The 23,021-nt window shown below is 38.2% G+C and overlaps 1 protein-coding gene across 2 annotated transcripts; it reads left to right on the top strand.

Moving 5' to 3' along the window:
* The first annotated feature begins 1,822 nt into the window (after positions 1-1,822).
* Positions 1,823-6,808, top strand: LOC131073729 (disease resistance protein Roq1-like). Of its 2 annotated transcripts, XR_009372280.1 has the most exons (4): positions 1,823-2,450; positions 3,822-4,876; positions 4,997-5,986; positions 6,168-6,808. XR_009372280.1 is itself a non-coding variant. In XM_059219678.1 (2 exons), exons 1-2 carry the CDS (start codon positions 1,909-1,911, stop codon positions 4,690-4,692), a joined length of 1,413 nt encoding a protein of 470 aa, XP_059075661.1. In that variant the 5' UTR covers positions 1,823-1,908; the 3' UTR covers positions 4,693-4,989. The 2 variants fall into 2 exon arrangements, 1 of the variants encoding a protein (XP_059075661.1); XM_059219678.1 differs by lacking the exons at positions 4,997-5,986; positions 6,168-6,808 and having other exon boundaries at positions 3,822-4,989.
* The last annotated feature ends 16,213 nt before the right edge of the window (positions 6,809-23,021 follow it).

The following is a 23,021-nucleotide window of genomic DNA, read 5'->3' on the forward strand; positions in this document are numbered from 1 at the left end:
AATCATTTTTTGTGAAGTTGGGACATCCTTGGCCCTCTTCCATGAAAGCTATTCATTCTACCATACATAAGTGTTTTAATTTCCCTCATAATGGGTCTATTATCACAATCAATCATAGTCTTTACCAACCAACAACAAGATGTGGAAGTTTTACCCTTGATTACTTTTGGCCTCAACAACCTAAAAATTTGAAACCTCAAAATGATTCTCTTTTTTTATTTTATCAAAAATAGAAAAATTAGCTTATATCGACCTTGAGTAAACCTAACGATCCTTCACCTATTGATATTCCTCGTCCTCATCCTGTTCCTAGACTTCTTCCTACTCCTTCTATTCATCCTCTCTATTTTGCAGTCCCACCACGTACATCATATAAAGGAAAATGGCCTCTATCCTGTATCTCTCAACCTAGTGAGATTTCTTCCATTCCTCCTCTTATGAGGGAAGAAAAGAATCCCATGTTGATTAATCCTCAACCTTCACAAGTTTTGAGTCAAACTAAGAGAAATCCTAGTGTGAGAGAACACCAACAAAGACTTCATACCAAGGATTGTGAACTTGCTTCCCAAACCAATTCCTCCCCAAAGACACCAAATGTTGACTTGGTCCCATTTTTCCAATCTTAGCTTGACCCTAGGGAGAAAGTTCAACTTAATCCACCACATCAAAAGTTAAAAATATCTATTCAAAATAAATGTTCATTTCCTTTATGTGTTAAAGATCCTATTGTGATTAGCTTAGATGATGATATTGATGTTGATGCTAATGCTAACAATGTTGATCCCAATGATTTTGATGATATGTATGAGTTTATTGAGATTAATCGTGAACTATCTTTATAATTTTCAAAAGCATTAACTCTAGTTGCTAGTGACAAACAAAGTGACTCATCATTAGATCATGGTCCTTGTCTGGAACATGATGTAGCTCCATCTATTTTGATCATTTTTTCTCCTCTTGCATCTTGTCCAACACATCTAAGTGATGTTAAGCAAGATTGGGGGGCAAACAATTTGCTTGACTAGCTTCACTTGTTGAATAGACTCTTATGTGTGTTTGCTTGTATGTAATGTGCTTCCCCAATAATGTGTTACTTGAAATTTTTATGCTAGGCTATCTTGGCCGAAGCTATTCTGGCTCCAAAACAGACCTTTTGTACAGCATGATAACGACATGTTAGTCAATCACAACCGTTTATTGCAAAATTGATGGTGTAAAACACACGTGTTAGTCCATCCCTATTGCCGTTTTGGAGCCAAAATAGACACGTCCGGCTATGGCCGAAGCTATTTTGACTCCAAAATAGACCTTTCGTACAACGTGATAACGACGTGTTATCTTTGGATGACCTTTATTGCTCTATTGACATAAGGTAATAAAGAGGTTGAATATATTATGACATTTTCTTATTTGTATCTCAATACTTGTATATGTCATATCAATGTGATATTGTTCATAAATGTCCCTTTGTGTTGTCTACTTGAGGGACAATGCAAAATGTTGAGATCTCTCTCTTTGGTCTGTACCATGTTGACCGAAAAATACTTCTTTTTGTTCATCTAGCGTGTCACATATATTTGTTAGGTCACAGATCCAAACCGTACCTGCAAGAACGACTTTTGTTGTCTTCATTGCCTCCCGACTGACTTCAGTCTTTTCATGGTTATTGCAGATAAGTGCTGATTTTTTGCAATAACCTGGAACCAAGTCATTGTCGACTCGATGATGGGTTGTCGTGTTCTTGCAGGCGTGCCCGTGCAAACAACCTACCAATTTAAACTTTCATCGCTTTTTCTGCATACTTTACCTTTTGAAGCACTGAATTTCTTTTTTTCAGCAATAGGGCGTTTCTAACATATCCATTCTTGATTTTGTTTTCTTTTTCACCAGAGCATCAATTTTCTGTTAATGGCTTCCACTTCAACATCTGGTCGAGGACAACAGGAACGCGATCCATTTTGGGTGCTTGAACCTCCCAAAAAAAAGATAAAATCCTCCTTGACTGCAAAACAGTTTGATGTATTCATCAACCATCGAGGCCCGGACACCAAAACGAAGGTGGCTCGGCAGCTCTACGATTCTCTACAGGAAGCTGGGATCCGGGCATATCTAGATGCTCCAGAGACTGAACTCGGAGATTATTTTCCTTCTGCCATTAAGAATGCCATATCCTCTGCCGCAGTGCACATAGCCATCTTATCACCGCAATATGCAGAGTCTCCTTGGTGCTTAGCTGAGCTTGCTTTGATGTTCCAAACCAAGGCTAGAATTATTCCCCTCTTCTACCATGTTCAGCCATCAGACTTCCGCTACATCAAAAATGGAGTTGCAGAAGCATTTTCCAAACACGAAGAGAAGGGCAGATTTCCTAGTCATGACATTCAACAGTGGAAAGAATGCCTGCAGAATGTTTCATGTCTGGAAGGCTACGAACTCAACAAAGAAAATGAGTAAGACATCATCATGTGCTTTCCATGCATATATATTTCTATATTTTGTTAATTTTTGTTTTCCTAGAAACTAGTTTAACTAGTCTAGGAATCGTTTTGTCTTTACTATTATAGCTTTTATACTTCACCCTGGACAAAGTGTTGGTTATGTAAGTCTAAAATGGCTATTAGTAAAATCAACTCTAAAATGGCTATGGTTATGTAAGTTCAGGAGATCCTTTTGAACTTTGTTTTGAGCCTCGAATACGATCTGTGTAATTAGAGAAAGGGGGCGCTTAGAGATTGAAAATGTTCAGATTTTAAAGCGGGGGGTTAGAGACTAAAGATTTTTAAAGTAGTTCTGTTGGCTAACTTGCGTGACCAGGAGATTTATTTCTCTCAATAAGAGTGTTTATTTGATCTGAATTATTTTGTCAATTTAGAGGACAATACTTAAAGCAGAATTGGTGGTATTGTAAACACATAATAAATCATATAAAAATTTCATTTCATTGAAAATATGTAAGAACCATACAATTTTTGGCAAACTCTGTGAAAGAGAGTTGTATGCCCTTGAATCTATCCAATTTGGGCAAACTCTGTGAAAGAGAGTTGTATGCCCGGAATCCATCCAATTTGGGCAAACTCTGTGAAAGAGAGTTGTATGCCCGAGCCCATACAAGTTAGGCAATCTTGTAAAGGAGATGTATGCCTGTGGACTTCATGAGAGCTGATACAAATTGGCTAACTCGACAGACGAGATGCATGTCATAGCTTTGCAAATTCGTCTTAAGAGTTGTATGTCTATAACTCTGTAAATCTATAACTCTTCAACTCTCTACAATTGGATTCGAATTGGGCTTATTTATAAGCTTTCAAAGAAGTTGAACAACCACTACATTTATGTCCTCATCGGAAATCGAAAAGACAATCCAGTATTGAAAGGTTATTACATTTATATAAAGACAAAAATTAATTAAAGATTAGAATATTTAATACTCTGACTTATTTCTGATCATTATTCTTTCAAATTTGCTAAGCAGACTATTTTATAGTTCTTTATTTTATGATTTAGACTGAAGTGTTGTTCAGTTTTTAGATGGTTTTTTCGCCTATTGGCCATATATGGCTCTGTTGTGGCAAATAAACAAGTACACTTCAGTTTTTAGATGGTTTTTTCGCCTATTGGCCATATATGGCTCTGTTGTGGCAAATAAACAAGTTTTCTCTTCCATTTTACTGTACAAGTATTTTTATACGCTCCGACTGCTTTTGTGCTTCAGCCACTAAGCTTTTTCAATTCGATAAATATTTTTGTTTTATAAATTGAAAAAAACTAAATTACTTACAATATTTTAATTATATTTTTGTTTTAACTTTTCTTACTTTCAGCGATCCGAGCAAGCTGTGCGATGATGTTCTGTCCGCTGTAGTTAAGGAGAAGCAAAAGAGAAAAATTCCATTCCAAGTTGCACAATATGCTGTGGGACTTGACGAGCTTGTGAAAGATTTCCATAGCCATTGTCAGAGAAATGGGCAGATGAGAGATAAGATAATTGGCATCTTTGGAATGGGAGGATCTGGCAAGACCACTCTCGCTAAATATTTGTTCAATAGCAAACATTCAGAATTCAGTGGATCAGCTAGTCTGTTTGATGTGCGAGAAAACCATGTCAAAGGTAGGCTGACTTCTTTGCAAAGTAAGCTTCTCAATGATCTGTTTCCTGGAAATCATTATTCATTTTCTAGTATAGAAGAAGGAACAGCCTATATCAAGCATGAGCTTCAAAGGAGCCACGAATCAAGGTTCCTTATAGTTATAGATGATGTTGATCATCAAAAGCAATTGGATGCCCTGTTACCCAAGGATACCCTCAATCCCAATAGTTTAGTGATTGTCACAACCCGTGACGAGAGACTTCTTATAAAGTTCGAAGTGACAGTCCGTTATAAGATGAAAGAGATGAATCCAGAGCATAGCAAAGAACTCTTCTGCTGGCATGCGTTCCATACGCAATCTTGTAAAAGGGGATTTGAGAATTTGGTAGATAGCTTTGTCGAAGCGTGTGGAGGTTTACCTCTTGCTCTTCAAGTAATGGGTGGGCATGTTTTTGGAAGTGGCATGGCTTATTGGAAGTTGCAATTAGATGAGGCTAAGGCAAGACTAGACAAAGACATAAGAGATACGCTTAAAATAAGCTATGACGCTCTGGAAGAGGATCAAAAACAGATCTTTATGGATATAGCTTGTGGTCGACATTGAAGATGATTTTTATATGAGATGTTTTCTGGGGAGTTCAAAGACATCAACTGATTTACAAGTGCTTCAACTTTCCTCTATTTTTGGTCATCGGCGTATTCCTGAATACCCGATTCCTCTACAAAATTTGCACACTTTAAGTCTTGAAAGAGTATCACCTGTGATATTGTGGCAAAGGGATGACCAGGTACATGCTTTTTCTTGATCAAAAATTAAATTTTGGTCGCACCAGCAATTATTTCGGTCTTGTGAGATTTTTTATCATTGAAAAAAATAGCAGTTTGAACAAAGTGGATGTAAATTCCAGGTTCTACTCAAGTTGAAAGAGCTATCTTGCATCTTTGATAGTATCTTAGACTCCAGTCTTCAAAATATGTATATGAGCGATTTCAAGAAACTGCTGAGTTCGTTTGGAATGTTCAAAAATCTGAGAAGTCTGCAAATAGAATGTGGACCTGAGTTCTTAAGATGGGAAAGTATTATTGAATGGAATCGCTTGCAGAAATCTATAAGAGAACTCACCTATCTGCAAACTTTAAGCTTGAAATCCTTTAAGGTAGAAGGGGAATTTGCTCTAAGCAACAGGGGAAAGACAACTGTTGATCTGTTTCCTATGAGAAATCTTGAGGCCATAATTCTGTGCGGTGTATTGAAAACAACGGTGGTCTCCATTAGTGGACAGTTCTGTCCCAACCTTAAATCTCTTCAGCTTTGTTGTATGACAGATCTGATTGAAATGGATTTGATAGGGATAACCACACTGGAATGTCTGACACTGTTGAAATGTCAACAATTGAGAAAAGTATTGGGCAATGATCTGCTAAAACTTGAATTATTCCAAATAAAATTATGTCCGACTATGAGAGAGTTCCCAAATTTTGGGGGTGTCAATTGTCTCAAGAGGATCTATATTAGCCAGTGTGAGAACCTGCAGGATGTATCAGCTTTTGGAAGATTGGAAAGATTGAAGAGGATCTGGATCGCTTATTGTCCAGAGCTGAAGAGTATAAAAGCTATTGAACACTTGAAGGGATTGAAGAGAATCTGGATTCAGGGCTGTACACAGTTGCATGATGTAGTTTGTTTTAATGAATTGAAGGAGTTGAAGAAACTCTTCATTGGGAAATGTACAAGGATGCAGAATATGGAAGGCATTGAACATTTATTACGCCTGGAGAGCACTATCATTGCTGAATGTCCGAAGCTGACGAATATAAGAGGCGTTGAAGAATTGGAAGGACTGAAGGAGATGATTATTTCAGATAGTCCTATTATAAGTTGTGTCGAAAGGTTGCAGGTACTAAACACAAACACATGTAGTTACTCATCATTTGTCCATTATTTCCTTTCAATATAGTGGCTATGTTGCTTGTTAATTTGTTTTGGAACAATTGCATCTCAATAAAGAATTTCTGTTCAGTTTTCGACTTTCCATATGTACTGTTGAAAATAATTTATCGAGGACACTATGATTTCAGAGATTGCCATCTGAGCATATAACTATGGTGGGGAGATCAGCTATGTCAGATTTTATTTCAAATGAGGGTGATGAAGATGAAGATGAAGAAGGATTTAGATTTGGCTATGTGAGGAGATCGTCCATATCATATTTTACCGCAGATAAAATTGGGAACACATTGTCTATGGTGGATGCTTTTTATGAAATAGAGCGTGAAGGAAATATAAATAATATTTTGGACTGGTTTCATAAAACCCATCGCTCACTCAGTACATTCATCTTCTGCGCTTTGGTTTGGGATTCTCCTCTGATTGTGCGTCAGAGACCTCATCATCTAAGCCATATAAACCTGTTTAGCGGTGCTGCAGACTGGATATATATGTGCGTAGTTAATGAAGAAAGGTTCTCAGAATATGACTCCTGGATTCCATCCTCTCCTTGTATATAGAAGGCGTTTATAATGGGAGTGAAGGCAGGCTTATTTGCTAAACTATGCATTCACAACAGCTGAATATTCTGAAAAAGATCTGTTGCGCTTTGGGCGTGTTGATTGGTGTGAGAGAGTGACAGTGATCTTGATTGGTCTGAGAGATTGGCTGCAGAGGAGCATGCTCTTTCTGATTTCGCCGACGATGAAGAACACATTGGTGGTGGTGATGATGATGGTCGTAATGCAAGTGACTTCTAATTCAAAATTTAGTTGTTGCAAATGAGATTATGTAGATCTTAAAATACAGAATTTTTTAAAAATCAAATGGGTCTTTATATATAACGATATTTTATTGGAAAAGGTTTTATACTCAATAAAATTAGAATTAGTATGCTATTATAATTAGTCAACTATTTTCTATTTAATGAAATTTATTAAAAAATAATAATAATAATAAATTTTTTGATAATTTTTAAAATATATATAAACAAATTATTATGTACAGATCAGTAAATTTATATATTTAAAGATTAAGCTAAATGAATCAAGTAGAAATTGAAAAAAGTTATTGATAGAATTAAAAGTTGTGTGCATAAGTGATATAAATTCTTAGAGAATTTGTAGTTAGATATAATTTTTTTTTTTTTTTGAAACTATAATATTTTTATTGATTTGGATATGTTTATTTTAAGTATGATATTGTATATGTTTTTCGAATTCACTTAAGTAGGATAAGATAATGAGTTGTACATTCTCCTTCTTTCATGAGATTTTGATCTTTTCTTATTCTCGTAGATTTGGAAACTTGACTAAGCAATCTTTTGTTTTTTGTTTTTATGTATTATCCTACTCTTTATTGGATATGGAAATTATAAGGTTGTTTATATATAGTTTTATTTTCTTCTTCAATAGACTCAATACCTTCTCGTTCTAATCTCTAGATGTAGATTTGTTATCTTGGCATTTGCACATCTCTCAAAATCTCTATCTTATTTTAATTAAGGCATTACAACTTTATTGTTTAAATCTCTCTTAAGAAATTATTGGGTTATCCATCTACTTGCATACTTCTAAAATGATACTGTAGCTCATGTTAATTTCAGTAATATAGTTCTTGATTGGAAAATTATAGTTTTCTTTCCTAAAATCTTATAAATTCGCATTTTCTCTTTTCTTTTATTTTGAATGACATAAAGAATTAAGAAAGATCTATAAAAATCTATTGTGCCCAAACTTATACATATAAAGAGGATCTTGATGCAAGTGTGTGTCCATCAATGACAATCACAACATAAACATCAAAAATGCCTACAATCTCCCCCTTTGGCATTGATGGCAACACTTAGGAAATAAAATTTTGACATCTAAGTGTTTTACAACAAAATCATGCCATTAGCAAAATTGCTCCCCCTAAGCATATACACTATCCCTTTAACAATACAATGAATAGCAATGTTGCATACAGAGCATAAACATTGAGATATCAGAGCATATATCAAAGCATATAGAAAATTTTTAAAACCAGATACCTCTCCCCTATACTTCTCCAAAATAGAGTACTTCTTCCCCTTTGCCAACAATGACAAAGTACCGCTGAACAACCCTATTTCTATTTGATATTAAAACAATAAATGTTTATGACAATAAGGAGTAGTACTTGTCAAAAACAGATTTATAGTCCTGCAAGAATTGCTTCATTGATAGAGACCAAGACTCAAGTAGGGAGGTGGCCACTTCTTTCTCTATTTGCATCTGGGAGACCTATTCTTCCATGGCATCAATTGTGCTCATCTCTTGTGTAACTGTCAAGGCATCCAGGTTCAGATAACACTTTTGAAGAATTTGCAGACGTGGAAGTAAAACTAGTTGTAGCTCCTGCAAATCTCTAGACTGTGTGTTGATTTCTTGCTCCATTTTGGCTGACTGGATATGAAACTGGTGAACAGTTTGCCCATAATTTGTGAAGGAATCATAAGGCAGCTTGAATGTGCTCAAGTAGGACTGCAAGTCCTATTCAAGTTTTTGCTTCTGAGCTAGCACATTATCATAGAACAAATGGGGTTGATAGATTTTGCTGAGTAGCATATTCCCCTCATCTAGAGCATCCCTTATGTCCTTTTGTTCTTTCTTCAGTTCAGACCAGAGCTCATTCAACTTTTTCACTAGAGCTATATTAAGAGCCTTTTGATGCTCCTTCTTCACATTAGCCTCTACTGCCTCTTCAAGACTCTGCACTTGATCATCTACTACTGTGCATAGGAGCTTTAGTCTAGCTAATGAAGAATCGATGTTTGGAAGATTTGTACCGAGTATCAAACCGGTAAGCGTATCCACAATAGCTTGGATTACATCCTGCTCCTTCTTCTGTCGAATGTTTTCAAGGCGCTCTTGAGCTACCTTGATACTCTGCATTAGCTCCAATTCACTTGCAGACTGGAGATCGATAGGACTGGTGATATCAGCCGGTTTGGCTTGACTCCCGATTGCCTTCGGAGTCTCCATCTGTGTCCTCTTCTCCGCTTCTCCTATCTTGTCCTTTTCCACTTTCTTTTTCTCTGCTTCTCTCCTTTTCTCCGCTTCCTTATCTTCTTCTTCCTTCTTCTTTTTCTCTACTTCCTTCTTATTTTCATGTTCCTTGTCTTCTTCTTCCTCTCAGCTTCCTTCCTCTTCTCCTCTTCTTTCTCTTCCTCTTCCTTCTTCTTCTTTTCTTCTTCCTTCCACTTCTTCACTTCTTTATCCTCTTCTTCTTTCTTTTTCCTTTCATCTTCTTGCCTCTTCTTCTCTTCACCTTTTCTTTTCTCCTCTTCCTCTTTTCTCTTCTCTTCCTCTTTCTGCTTTACCTCATCTTCATCCCTCTTCTTCTTCTCTACTTGTTCCCTAGCTGCTTCCTTTCTGTCCTCAGCTTGCTCATTGCCCTATTCAGCCTGATGCTCTTGTTCTGTTCCCTCAGAAGGTATGTCCTGAGTGACATCTTCTACGTCTAGGGCATTGACATCAATAGTGTTGATTGGTTCTACAACCAAATTTCCTTCATCATCAAATGCTTCATCTGGTTTTGATATAATTGATTCTTCTTCTGCTTGCCGGTTGGCCAAATGTGCTTTGTGAGTTTGGACAACAATTTGCATAAACAGATGGGTGTCCTTTTCGACATCAGTAACTCTACCTTCTAATAGCTAGAGTCTTCTTTTTCTAGTGAAGAAGAGTCCTTTATTTAGATCAATAACATCATATAATTCAGAATTTGACAGGTCGAGAAAGTATTGTGCAAAAACCTTCTCTCTAATTTCCTGTTCTTTCTCTATGGCAATGTGCCATCTATTATCTAATGACATATAGAAAGAATCCAGTGTCTGAGACTTAATCTCTGAGGGCGACCGGTCATTACTACACAGATACTAAATTATTTCCTTTTCAACCGCTTCCTTTTCATCCTCATTGAAGTCATCGAAACACTCAAGTAAATCATTTAACACTTTTCTCCTAATATTCTTTATTGTTCTTTGACAATGTGTCAAAGGTTTATAGGATGAGATATCTATATTTACCGGTGTTGAAGATGTCGATTCACTCTGTGTCTTCTTTCTTGTCTGTCTCTCCTTTTTGGGCTGCTCCTCCGACACGGTTTCTTTTGAGTCTGGAGAGTTGCTTCTTGTCTTCCTCTTTCTCTGGAACACTTTAGCCGGTGCAGCTTTCGGTTTCTTCTTGTTGCAGTAGTAACCAGTGTTGATGCTGCAGGCACTGCCTTTGCCTTCTTCACTGTCGGTCCTTTCTCTTTTACTGTTGGTGGTTCGTCAGTCAGTGCTATCCTCTCTAGGTAGCTGTTGGTTCTCTTCACCTTAGGATCAAGCAGTGAGGCAATAAGAGTAGAGGCATACCCTTCCAGCATGTCGTACATCACCTCATAGCCCATTGGCTCTACTTCTTCCATTCTAGGCTCAACAGCCTCCATTATACATTTGTCTACTTGGATGGTGAAGCAGATATCATCTTCATATTTCTTGACGATGTCTCCTAATATCCTCACTCTTTGGCTCATCTTCCTTTTGAACTCATCAAAATACTTGTTCAAGATATCAGGGTAACCGGTTCCAAGTGCTTCAATGCTTTCCTTGATTTTCTTGGTTACCGGTTGGTCACCAGACCATTGAACGTCTCCTACTCCTAGGAAGTATCCTTGAAAGTAAAAGAACAACCCAACCAATAGTTGTCCAAACTTGAACCTCAGTGCATTATCTTGTTTGATTTATTTCAGGTTCAATAAGAGTTGCCTCTGCATACTAGTGCATAGGTCAAATGATGCATCCTCCTTTATCATTCGGTAAGCAGCATTTACCGCTACAGTAGATACAAAGTTGATTCTGCTGGCTGAGAACGTCCGGTAGCCTATCACCATGCAGGCATACTTAACCAGATCATCCTTGATTGAATTTACAGTCATGCCACATGAGTCACTCACTGAACCGGTGAGCTTGGACATCTCAGTTTTGCTAACTGTCCTTAGGGCTGGTACTTCCCCTATATTGCAAAAACCGGTGATTGCATGAATTGCCTATGGTTTGATATCATGCATCCTCTCCAAGTACATTTTGTCACCATGGACCTTGCTCAGAATAATCCTTATATGATCTTCTGTGAAATCCTCCAGAAAGTAAACAACATTGCGGAGTTTCTTCTTCTCCAGAATACTATACTCCAGTTTGATCATTTTATCTTGTCCACAAAATAGACCTAGTTGGGTATGGATAGCTAGAGACCCTAGGTCTTCGAGTTTACAATCAATATAATCTGAGACTCCCTCTTCTACTATCACTCCAGCTGGAACTTGAGATAGAGCATTATAGTTTGACTTCCGTTGAATAAAACTTTCAGACTCAATAGATGCACTAGAACTGGTATGAGATGCGGAAGCCATTGTAGAAATTTTAAGAACTCGAGAAATACCTTTCAAAACACGCAAATTTAGGGATTTCCAATTCTCCTTTACTCCTCACTTCATCGATAGCTGAATCACCGCTTTGTGTTCTCCACTTGACCGTTTTCTATTTGAATTTGAATCTCCTTCGCGATTTCTCAATTTCTCCAAATTTCTGCTCAAATCGCCTTTTTGTCGCTCTACTCTTTGAAAAACTTTTCTTCACTCAAAAACTAATAGTGAGAAATGATTTCAAAAATAGTTTTAAACATAGTCCTCACCTACTGTCATTAATGCTCCTCCATTAGGGCATAAACCCTAATTTGCCTTTTTACCATTTTCGGTCTTCTGCCAAGCGACAGGTATCATACATCGGTTAAAGTCTTTTGCCTATTTAAATCGGGGGTTCAAAAACATTTTGCCGTTTGCTCCCCCTAAGCCTTTTGAAGCTTAGTTTGTCATTCTGATATTTCCACACTAGGTGCAGAAACCGGTTTCTCTTCCAACATTACTGGTTTCCTTTTCCAGGTTTTGTTCATGTCCGCTTGAACTATTTCAACATCAATTCCTCCTTCCTGAGTGACCAGTATATCATTAGATATACTCTTTCTGCTTTTGTAGAATCTTGCAATGTGACCCGGTTTGTTGCAGTGATAGCAAACCAATCCAGGTGCTCTCCAAGGTCCATTGTTCATGTTTCCATTCTTCCTTCTGCATGTTGCAGCAGTGTGACCATGACCATTACAGATCATACAATTTGCTCTCCATTCGGTTGCTGCTTGATAGTCACCGCTTCTTGGCTGATGATTGAAGACATTAAACCGGTTGTGATTCCGGTTCACAAAAGGTTCAGGACCAACTCCTTGGGTCCTCTGAGGATATCTTCCAGTGTCATTCATGACAAACTTGCATTCAAATGCTCTATGCCCATACTTGTTGCATGCATAACAATGACCATTGAACTTATTGGATCTAGGTACATTGTTAATAGAGTAAGGAAAATTATTGTAGGCTTTGCTCCTACATACATTGGCAGTGTGTCCTTCTTTAAGATAGTTAAAGCAAACAGGTTTGAATTTTTGCTTACCTTTATCTTTGAATGCCGGTTGCTTCTTTGATGCTTCAGCATTTGTTCCTGAAGATTCTCCTTCATCATGTCTAGAGAAACCAAGTCCATTGGTATTCTTTACCGGTCTAGCCGACTCAAGCCTTTGCTCTAGCTTGACAGTACTTTTGCTGAACTTAGCAAGTATTTCCTTTGACTCAGAGAGTTCTTTGGAAATAGCAGCATTTGTTTCCAACAAATTTTCATTCTCAAAGATGGCAGTGTTCAGTTCTCCTTGCATTTCTTCCTTTTCCACCTTTCTTGCATGGAGTTGAGCATTTAGAGCACTCATTTCTTGTTTCAACTTGGAGATCTCACAATCTCTTTCTTTCACTAGGTCTTGAATTTTTCTCTGGTTCTCAAGATCTTGACACATCCAGATAGTCAATCCTTCCAACTCCTTTCTCAGGTTGGATTTTGATTCATTCAACTTATTTACCTCTGCAATTAGGGCTTCCATGTTTGCTTCATCTGTAGAACTATTTTCATATAGCTCCATCAACTTTTCTACATGTTCTCTCCTTTTTTCTTGAGATGCCTTGTATTTGACCATAAGATCATCATAGGCTTGCTCAGACTGAGTGAGCCATTGAGTAAGTTCCCTCAATGTGTATTCCCCCATATCTCTTTCTAAGTGGTTAAACTTATAGAAAGGTTGGCTCTTATACCAATTGATGAATACTAAGAGGGGGGGGGGGGGGTGTGAATTAGTATACCAAAAAGTCTTGCACTTAAACACTTAAACAGTTTAAAGATAAACCAGTAAAGCAGTTTAACAGATAGATCGGTTATCACACATGCAAACCAAAATGCAAATAATGCATTCACCCACAAAAGCAATACAACCATAACACAAGATATTTGACGTGGAAACCCAAATGGGAAAAACCATGGTGAGATGGAACTCACAAGTCACTATTTGCAGAATAGAAACCAAACCGGTTAAGGTCTTACAATGTTCTTCACCAGAACAGATCCTATTAGGAATCTCAATCTCTGTTAGGAGATAAGTCTGATCAAGGACTACTTTGCTAGAGGATTTTAGATTCACAGAGGTGAACCACCTTGTTAGAGGATTTTACAAAAGGCTTTTGGGCCTACCCGGTTAAGGGCTACAGACTTGTCAAATATGTGAATAATCAACAAGTGTTTGATCTATCTAATAGCACAGACTACTCAATTAGATCCTTGATAGCTCATTCTTAATGCACTCCTGCATTACTTTAGTCTTCTACATATTCATATTCTTTTTAACTCCTCAACCACCTTAAACCCTAGTCACAACATAAACCCCTTCAGCAACAACCTAAAACCCTAGACATGATGTCCTTTTAAAGGAGTTTGATTTCATGTTGGCCGAATAGGATTACATTTCAATTTCCTAGGTTCAATGAATCTAGACATACTCAGTAACACGACCCAAGAAGCACTGCCAATGTGTTGGCACCATCAAACAATCGGTGGATTGATAACTCATCACAAAATGTCAGTTGATAACTCATCACAGAGTATTGCCGGTTCATACAAAATACCGGTTGTCTGTTTGACAAAAATGAAGACTGGTTGAAATGTGTTATGCCTCTTTAATCCCTCGTACCACTTGAGGTCAACATGCCGCTTTAGACCGGGAAACACATTCTGCAAAACATCAATAGTCTAAAGACTATAATACAACATACCAGTTGGAACAAATACTGGTTGTGCCCAAACTTATACATATAAAGAGGATCTTAATGCAAGTGTGTGTCCATCAATGACAATCACAACATAAACATAAAAAATGCCAACAAAAGTGATTTCCCATACAAAAAATTATGGTTTTGTATTTGAAAAGAGTAGTATTGACCACTAAAGATAATGTTTGAAGATTTCTATGGTGGTTTTAGCATCTTTAGAAGTATATTGAATATTTTGGAAAGTTTTGACTTTTCAAACCAATAGTAACACCATGATGTTATGCTAACATTATTTTTCATCTCGCTTTCTTACCAATTTACCCGTGGTGTTTTCAATTTTATGCTTCAACTTTGTAAGGTCCATTCTTGATCATACTGATTTTTTACTATATTATTTGAGGTAGAATTTCACTCTTCATAGTTGTTTAAGTGGTTTCTTGATATGACACTCTTTACTTCCAATGTTTTAGTTTTCTAAGTAGTTTTTATAGTCAAGATTATTTTTTCAAACATCAACCATTTATAAATTTCACATGAATGGGCTCCTTCTAGTTGATATGTTTTAAGAAATTAAGCTCTACAAAGAGGTATGGATTGTTTATTCCTATTCTATAATCACATAACTTTTTCCTATTTTAGCACTTTATAGTATAATGCGAGTTATTTATAGAAGCTCTAACCTACACCGTCATGAATCAAGTTAAGGAGAATATGAAAGTCTTTGGTAAGTCCAAAACTCGCACCCCCACCCTCATCTTTGAGCTAACTTATATCCAAGAATTGGGATATGGCTAACATTCTATCTAATTTTAGCTTCCCACATTTTGGGTTTAGAAACAACATAAAATGTCCACCCGCTAATACCAATTGGTTAAAATTAAGTTTTGGCAGGCCTTGTTAAGGAAACCCAGGTTGAATGGGCAGGGGTGGGATCATTAGAGAATCAAGTAGCAGGGTTGTGGTGGCCTATGTGGCTAACCTAGGCATTTAAACTTTTAATGTGGTAGAAGTGATGGTATCTTTCTTTGGCATTTCTATTTCCAAGGATATGGGCTACCAAAATATCATCATTGAAGGTGATTCTAAAACTGTCATTATGATGTTGCAAGGTAAGGCAAAACATGGCCAGTGTGTGGTGGACCTTATCACTAAGTGCCAAGGTGTCATTGCCACCTTCATCTATGTAAGGATTCAACATACCTTAGGAAAGGCAATAGGCCTACAAATGGAATAGCTAACATTGGTCATTTTTTAGGGGCTTAAAATTTGGAGGACACAACATGAGTTACCTAAAGATATTCATGTCATGATCCTTGAAGACATTAATCCCAATGAGACCTAAAGATTTTAAAATCGCCTTTTCCTTCATTATCCTATCCACTTTGTTCTTTAATAATTTATTGATGTGGACTTGCCTTGTTAAATCTAGTGAAGGCTATGCTTCTTTCAAACTTTCTTTTATTTGAGTTTACCCCATAGCTAGTTTAAGCAACACCTTTCTAGTCCCTATGGGTAGAGATCTTATCCAAACCAAGCCAAACACATTCTTAGATTTCAAATAAAATGGTGTTCTTTGTGAAAAGTATATGTTTAAGGAATGAAGGGCTTCAACCTTTCTTTATTTGAGTAGTTTACCCAATCCTAGGATGAGTGTGAATTCCAAGCGGGTGGGGTAAAATTTGTGATGTCTATGGAAAGCATTGTGGCTGCTATAAGTCTTATGGTGGAGGGTATAACCTTCTCAAAGAAACCTAAGGGTAATTACAAGATGGATTTCAAGAGTTTCTTAAATCCAAGGGAGAAAGTTGCTTTCCTGCAAAGTGGTTTCAATAAAGATGACTTACTTGAGGTTTGGAAAGAGGTCATTGCTCCTCATGAAATTCATCACTTTAGACAGGAGATTTAAACAGTTTCATGCTTATCTTTTTCACATGCTCAACCATATGAGGTATGGTATGAAGATTAATTTCTCTTATTGGCCTTTCTTGTCTATTTACTAGTTTACAATTGTTGCCAAAACTAAAAATGTCCTTCCCCTACATCAAGGGCTTACTCAATGTTTGTACAATTTGCACTTGAATTTAACCCACACTTGTGAGTCGATTAGTAATCCCTCTAGTCCCACTCTATGTGTTGAGATGTTAGATAATCAAGATAGTAACTTGATGCCATCTCCACTCCTAAACCCAAAGGAACCCCTACCTGGGTCAACCCTAGTAGGACAACTAAATTCAAGGACCCATCAACCCCTCTCGTTATTGAATGCATGGTCGAAGTGCTAGAGGCAAAGGTGAATGTTTATAAGGACTATACATCCTTGTGGTATATTGGGTCCAAGTGGACCCTAAACAACCCTATTAATAATATTGTCACCCCTTCTATCTCCTCATTTGGCTCCCCTCCCCCTTCATTTACAAACTCACCAAGGAAATGTGACTTCCTTGCCTTTGTAGATAGGGTTAATGAACTTTGTGATGACTACAACAAATAAGAAGGTATAATATATTTGTGTTTGCGGCTTGCTAAATATCATGTAAAATAAAATTAGCAAACTTGAGGCCCTCCTCAAACTAGATTCTAGATCTTCAAGTTTGGTAATGGATGATAAGGATCAAAGGATTTGGGTGGCAAAAAATGATTTAGCTAAAAAACACATAAGGTGGGAAGGAATGGAAGGGGAATTTTAGCAACTCTACATCACAAGATAAATGAGGAGGATAAGAAGGAGATGATGAGGGTAATTGAACATCTGCAGAACAACCTATTATGCCTAGCATATCTATTTCCCCATTTGGTTTCCTTGTCAAAATATGGCCCCCCTTTTTTAGTTTCTTTCTTCTCTTTTTGGTGTCGACCTCTTTTGTTTTTACCTCGGAACTCCGGAGTCCCAAAGCCCCGAGGTTCTTTTTGGTTTTACCTCAGAACTCCAGAGTCCCAGAGTCCCAAGGGTTCTTTTTGGTTTTACCTCAGAACTCCGAAGTCCCGAGGTTCGCTTTGGGTTTTGCCTCGGCACTCCAGAATCCTGGAGTCTCGAGGTTCCTTACTGTTCCAAGCTTAGAACTCCAAAGTCCCAGAGTCTTGAGGTCTTGGGTCTTTCGACCTCGGAACTCCAGAGTCCCAAAGTCCTGAGGTGGCTTTATTTTTCCTTCCATCCCACCCTGGAACCCTGGAGTCCCGGGGTCGTGTTTATGGTTTTCGTATGGAAGGGTTTTGGGAGGCTATATATATGAGATTATGAACTTTTTGAGCTCATTTGTGCATTCAGAGTTTCTCCTCCCTAGCTCCAAGCTGCAAACCTCGAGACTCCCGCGCTCTCTTTCTTGGCATGCATTTGATTTTCGATTCACCAGGTTGGTGAATTAGTTTTCTCTCCTTATGTTTTTCTTGGTTTGGTGTCTTCTCATGTTTTTGTCCTTTTTATTCTTTTTGGTTTTTGTTGTTTATGGGCATGCCCTAGCAATCCACCCTGGAACCTCGGATCCTTGGAGTTCCAGGTTTCATGTTGCAATCCACCCCGGAACCCCGGATCCCTAGAGTTCAGGGATTCATGTCGCAATCCACCCTGGAACCTCGAATCCCCGGAGTTCCAGGTTTTTCCTTCCATCCCACCTTGGAAGCCCGGATCCCGAGAGTTCTAGGTTTTGCCTTCCATCCCACCCCAGAACCCTGGATCCCTAGAGTTCCAGATCATCCCAAATCTGGAGCCCGGAACCTCGATGTTCCGAGCCCTTTTCCTTTTTACTTACCCCGGGACCCCGAAGTCCCGAAGTGGATCAAGAATTATGTTTAATATTGACAACTAAAATTTTTGCTTTGCCTATAGGTTACAGTGGTTAGATGGACTCATCTGCCAACAAGAGAGGTAAAGAAATTGACAGACTTCTAGCCACCATGAAGTACCAATATCAAGGACAGGTTCATGTTTCGAAGCTAGACGATCAAATTAGATGGGTCATGGACACCAAAGTGGGACACAGAGAGATTGGGGATATTGAAACCCAATTAGATAAACCTAACCTAGATGCTCTCCACCAAAGAATAAAGAGGTCAGTTCTTGTGGAAGCTACTATATTCCCGTAGTCCCTTCAAGCACCCGAGTTTACAATGACCATCGCTCCATTCTACAATCTAGAGACAAGAAAGTGTATGGATACACATGGAAAAAATGTTATTGACTTGTCACCGGATATGCTAGGGTTCGTCTTCAAAATCCCAACTAGGGAAGAGGCATTCTTATTAATAGAAGAAGAGGCCTTGAAAACATGGAACGAGAAGGTGTTAGCTAGCAAAACACACATGAATACCAACTGGTTGGAAGAGGAGAGGAAAATAGGGCTCAAGGCTACAGAGATCTTGAAGGCAGACTTCAAAGAGCCTTAGAGGGACTTGATCATCATGCTCAGCAGGGCCTTCGGCAAGCCTGACTACAAGCATTTCCACCCTTGGCTGTTCTAATTTATGAGTACCATATTGATAGGAGAGCAATAATTTGATTGGCCGCAAATCCTTTCAGATAACATTTGTAAGTAGATGAAGTAGGTGCAGCACACCTAGAAATTCTTTTTCACATCCTATGTCATTTGGGTAGCTGCCAAAGGTAAAATGTTTCTAGAGCTACAGGTAGAAGGGTAGCTAGGAGAGAAGGAGGGGCAGAAGAAGATATGGTAATATTATTCCCAACTCACTCTAACAAATGCAAAGACACACTTTAAGAGGGTTAATGATGCTTTCATCTTCCCTATAATCATTAAGTTGACTTGAGATGCAGGATATCGGATAAGCCCAGAAGCCATGGCTATCATCTAGGAGTGGGTGTGTTGGTTCATCCAAAACCCACGTTCCACTTACATCAAAGTTAGTTGACTCACAGGGAATCCAATGCTGCTACCTCATTATTGCAACGATAGGGTAATCCTATTGGAATATGTGAGACAACTTCTTGGTCTCCAATCACTGCTATCTTCTAAACATAAAACAGGTATTGACTTCTTGGTGTCCATTGGGTACTTCGCTTGTTCTAAAATACAAGTGGAAAAATTGGCCGAGCAAGAGCTTCAAGATTTGAACCTGAAAGAATATAATCATATTAGGGAATTTTATGATCCGTACGGGAAACTTAAGAAAGCTATGCCTAAGGCAAATGAGGGGCATAGGCCCAGCCTGGAAGACTTTTGGGCCAACTTGCAGGACAATTTTGAAGTCAAGGAAAGAATTACAATAGGTTGTCCGTGCTGTAGGTTAAAGACTTTGGTATCAAGACTAACCTCCCTAAAGACCTGAGGGATGATGGAGAGTTACTCGATCCAATTTATAAAGAATCAGGGATAGACAAGAGGCCCCTCTCCCCAGTGAAATGGTCCACAAGTGAAGATACAGATATGGAGAAGGTCTCCCAAGTAGTCATCAGAAGGACTAAGCAATGGTTAAGCCAGAGGGTCACACCCAGTGCATCAAAAACAAAACAAAAAGAATCCACCTCAGGGGTGCCATAGTCGAGAGGCCATAAAGAGTATGCTTGAAATATGAGGTCAGTGTTGGCATTTTTGTTGTTTATGTTGTGATTGTCATTGATGGAAACACACTTGTATTGAGATCCCCTTTATATGTTTGAGCTAGAGCTCAACTGGTATTTTTTCCAACCGGTATGTTGTATTCTAGTCTTTAGGCTATTGGTGATTTTGCAGAATGTGTTTCCCTGTCTGAAGCGGCATGTCTACCCCAAGCGGTTCGTAGATCTCAAGCGGTACGAGGGAGCAAAGTGACACAACACATTCTTACCAGTCTTCATTTTTGTCAAATCGGCAACCAGTATTTTGTATGAATCGATAATACTCTGTGATGAGTTACCAATCGACATTTAATGATGAGTTACCAATTCATCGATTGTTTGACGGTGCCGACACATTGACAGTGCTTTTTGTGTCATGTTACTGAGTATGTCTAGATTCATTGAACCTAAGAAATTGTAATGTAATCCTATTAGACTGACATGAAATTAGATTCCTTTAAAAGGACATCATGTCTAGGGTTTTAAGTTATTGTTGAAAGGGTTAATGTCATGCTAGGGTTTAAGGTGGATGTTGTGTTGTTGTAAGAACGATCTTACCTGAGAAGATCAAGTTCTAACTAAGAGAGAGATAGAGAAGACTGAAGTAATGCTGGAATGCATTAACTGTGAGCAATACTAGATCTAACCAAGTAGTTTGTGCTATTAGATAGATCAAACACTTGTTGATTACTCACATCTTTGACAAGTTTGTAGCCCTTAACTGGGTAGGCCTCAAAGCCTTTGTAAAATCCTCTAACAAGGTGGTTCACTTCTGTGAATCTAAAATCCTCTAACAAGGTAGTCTTTAATCAGACTTATCTCCTAACAGAGATTCAGATTCCTAACAGGATATGTTCTAGTGAAGAACATTGTAAGACCTTAACCGGTCTAACCTTAACCAGTCAGGTTTCTTCTCTACAGATAGTCACTTGTGAGTTCCATCTCACCGTGGTTTTTCCCAGTTGGGTATCCACATCAAATATCTTGTGTTATGGTTGTATTGCTTTTGTGGGTGAATTCTTTATTCGCATTTTGGTTTGCATGTGTGGTAACTAGTCTATCTGTTAAACTCTATTACTGGTTTATCTTCAGACTGTTTAAGTGTTTTAGTGCATTGATTTTTGGCATATTAATTCACACAATCCCCTCTTAGTATTCATCAATTGGTATCAAAGCCTACCTTTCTATAAGTTTAACCACTTGGAAAGAGATATGGGGGAATACACCTTGAGGGAACTTACTCAATGGTTCACTCAGTCTAAGCAAGCCTATGATGATCTTATGGTCAAATACAAGGCATCTCAAGCAAAAAGAAGAGAACATGCCGAAAAGCTAATAGAGCTATCTGAAAGTAGTTCTGAAGATGAAGCTAATACCGGTCACTTAGGAAGGAGAAATCAATTTTGAAATAGTTCAAATGGACATGAAAAAAACCTGGAGGAAGAAACCAACAATGTTGGAAGAGGAACTGGTTTCTGCACCTAGTGTGGAAATATCGGAACCGTCAACTAATCCTCAAAGGCTTAGGGGGAGAAAATGGCGAAATGCTTTTAAACCCCCAATTTACACCAGTAAAAGACCTTAACCAGTATGCGATACCTGTCACTTGGCAGAAGAACGTAAATGGTAAAAAGGCAAATTAGGGTTTACGCCCTAATAGAGGAGTATTAATGGCGGTAGGTGAGAGACATGTATAAAAGCCTATTTCAAATCATTTCTCACTATCTGTTTTCGAGTGAAGAAAACTTTTCAAGTGCAAAGTGAAGAAAAGACGATTTGAGCTAAGATTTCAAGAAATTGATAAACCTTGAAGGAGATTCAAATCTAGTTTGCAAGTGGTAGTGGAGAACTCAAAGTGGTGATTTGGCAACCGACGAAGAGTGGAGTGAAGCAGAATCAAGAAGCCCTAAATTCACATTTGAAAGGTATTTTTTGTGTTCTTGAAATACTCTACAATGGCTTCTGCATCTCATACCAGTTCGAGTACATCCATTGAGTCGGAAAGTTTTATTCAGAGGAAGTCCAAATATAATGCCTTATCACAAGTTCCAGCTGGAGTCATAGTTGAAGAGGGAATTTCTAATTATATTGATTGAAAAATAGAAGACCTAGGATCTTTAGCTATTCACACCCATTTAGGTCTATTTTGCGGCAAGGACAAAAAGATCAAACCGGAGTTTAGTATCTTAGAGAAGAAGAAACTCCATAATGCAGTATATTTTCTAGAAGATTTTACAGAGGATCACATCAGGATCATTTTGAGCAGAGTCCACGGTGACAAGATGTACCTGGAGAGGACACATGATATTATGCCTCAAGCAATTCATGCAGTCACCAGTTTTTTGCAACATAGGGGAAGTGCCAGCCCTAAGAACGGTAAGCAAAACTGAAATGGCCAAGCTCACCGATTCAACAAGTGACTCATGGGATATGACAGTTAATCCTATCAAGGATGATCTGGTGAAATACATCTGCATGGCGATAGGCTACATAACGTTTTCAGCCAGCAGGATTAATTCTGTATCTGTTGCAGCGGTAAATGCTGCTTATCGAATGATTAAAGAGGATGCATCTTTTGACTTATGCACTAGTATGTAGAGGCAACTCCTGTTGAATCTAAAGGAAATCAAATAGGACAATGCACTGAGGTTTAAGTTTGGAAAACTACTGATAGGGTTGTTCTTCTATTTCCAAGGCTACTTTCCTAGAGTAGGAGATGTCCAGTGGTCTCCTGACCAACCGGTAACCAAGCAGATCAAGGAAAGCATACAAGCCATTGGAACTAGTTACCCTGAAGTACTGAACAAATATTTTGATGAGTTCAAAAGAAAGATGAGTCAAAGGGTAACAATCTTAGGTGATATAGTAAAGAAATACGAAGATGACATCTATTTCACCATTCAAGTGGACAAATGCTTAATGGAGGCTATTGAGCCTAGAATGGAGGAAGTGGAGCCAATGGGCTATGAAGTTATGTATGATATGCTGGAAGGGTATGCCTCAACCCTTATTGCCTCGCCTCTTGATCCAAAGGCTAAAAGGACTGGAACCTACTTGGAGAGGATTGCACCGGCTGAAGAACTGTCTACTAAGAAAGGAAAAGAACCAGCAGCATTGGCACTGGCTACCGCAACTCCAAGAGTGACCAAGCGGTCACCTGCAAAGAAGAAACCAGAGGTAACACCAACAAAAGTATTTG

Source organism: Cryptomeria japonica, chromosome 1, assembly GCF_030272615.1.
Source record: "Cryptomeria japonica chromosome 1, Sugi_1.0, whole genome shotgun sequence".
NCBI classification, from domain to species: Eukaryota; Viridiplantae; Streptophyta; class Pinopsida; order Cupressales; family Cupressaceae; genus Cryptomeria; species Cryptomeria japonica.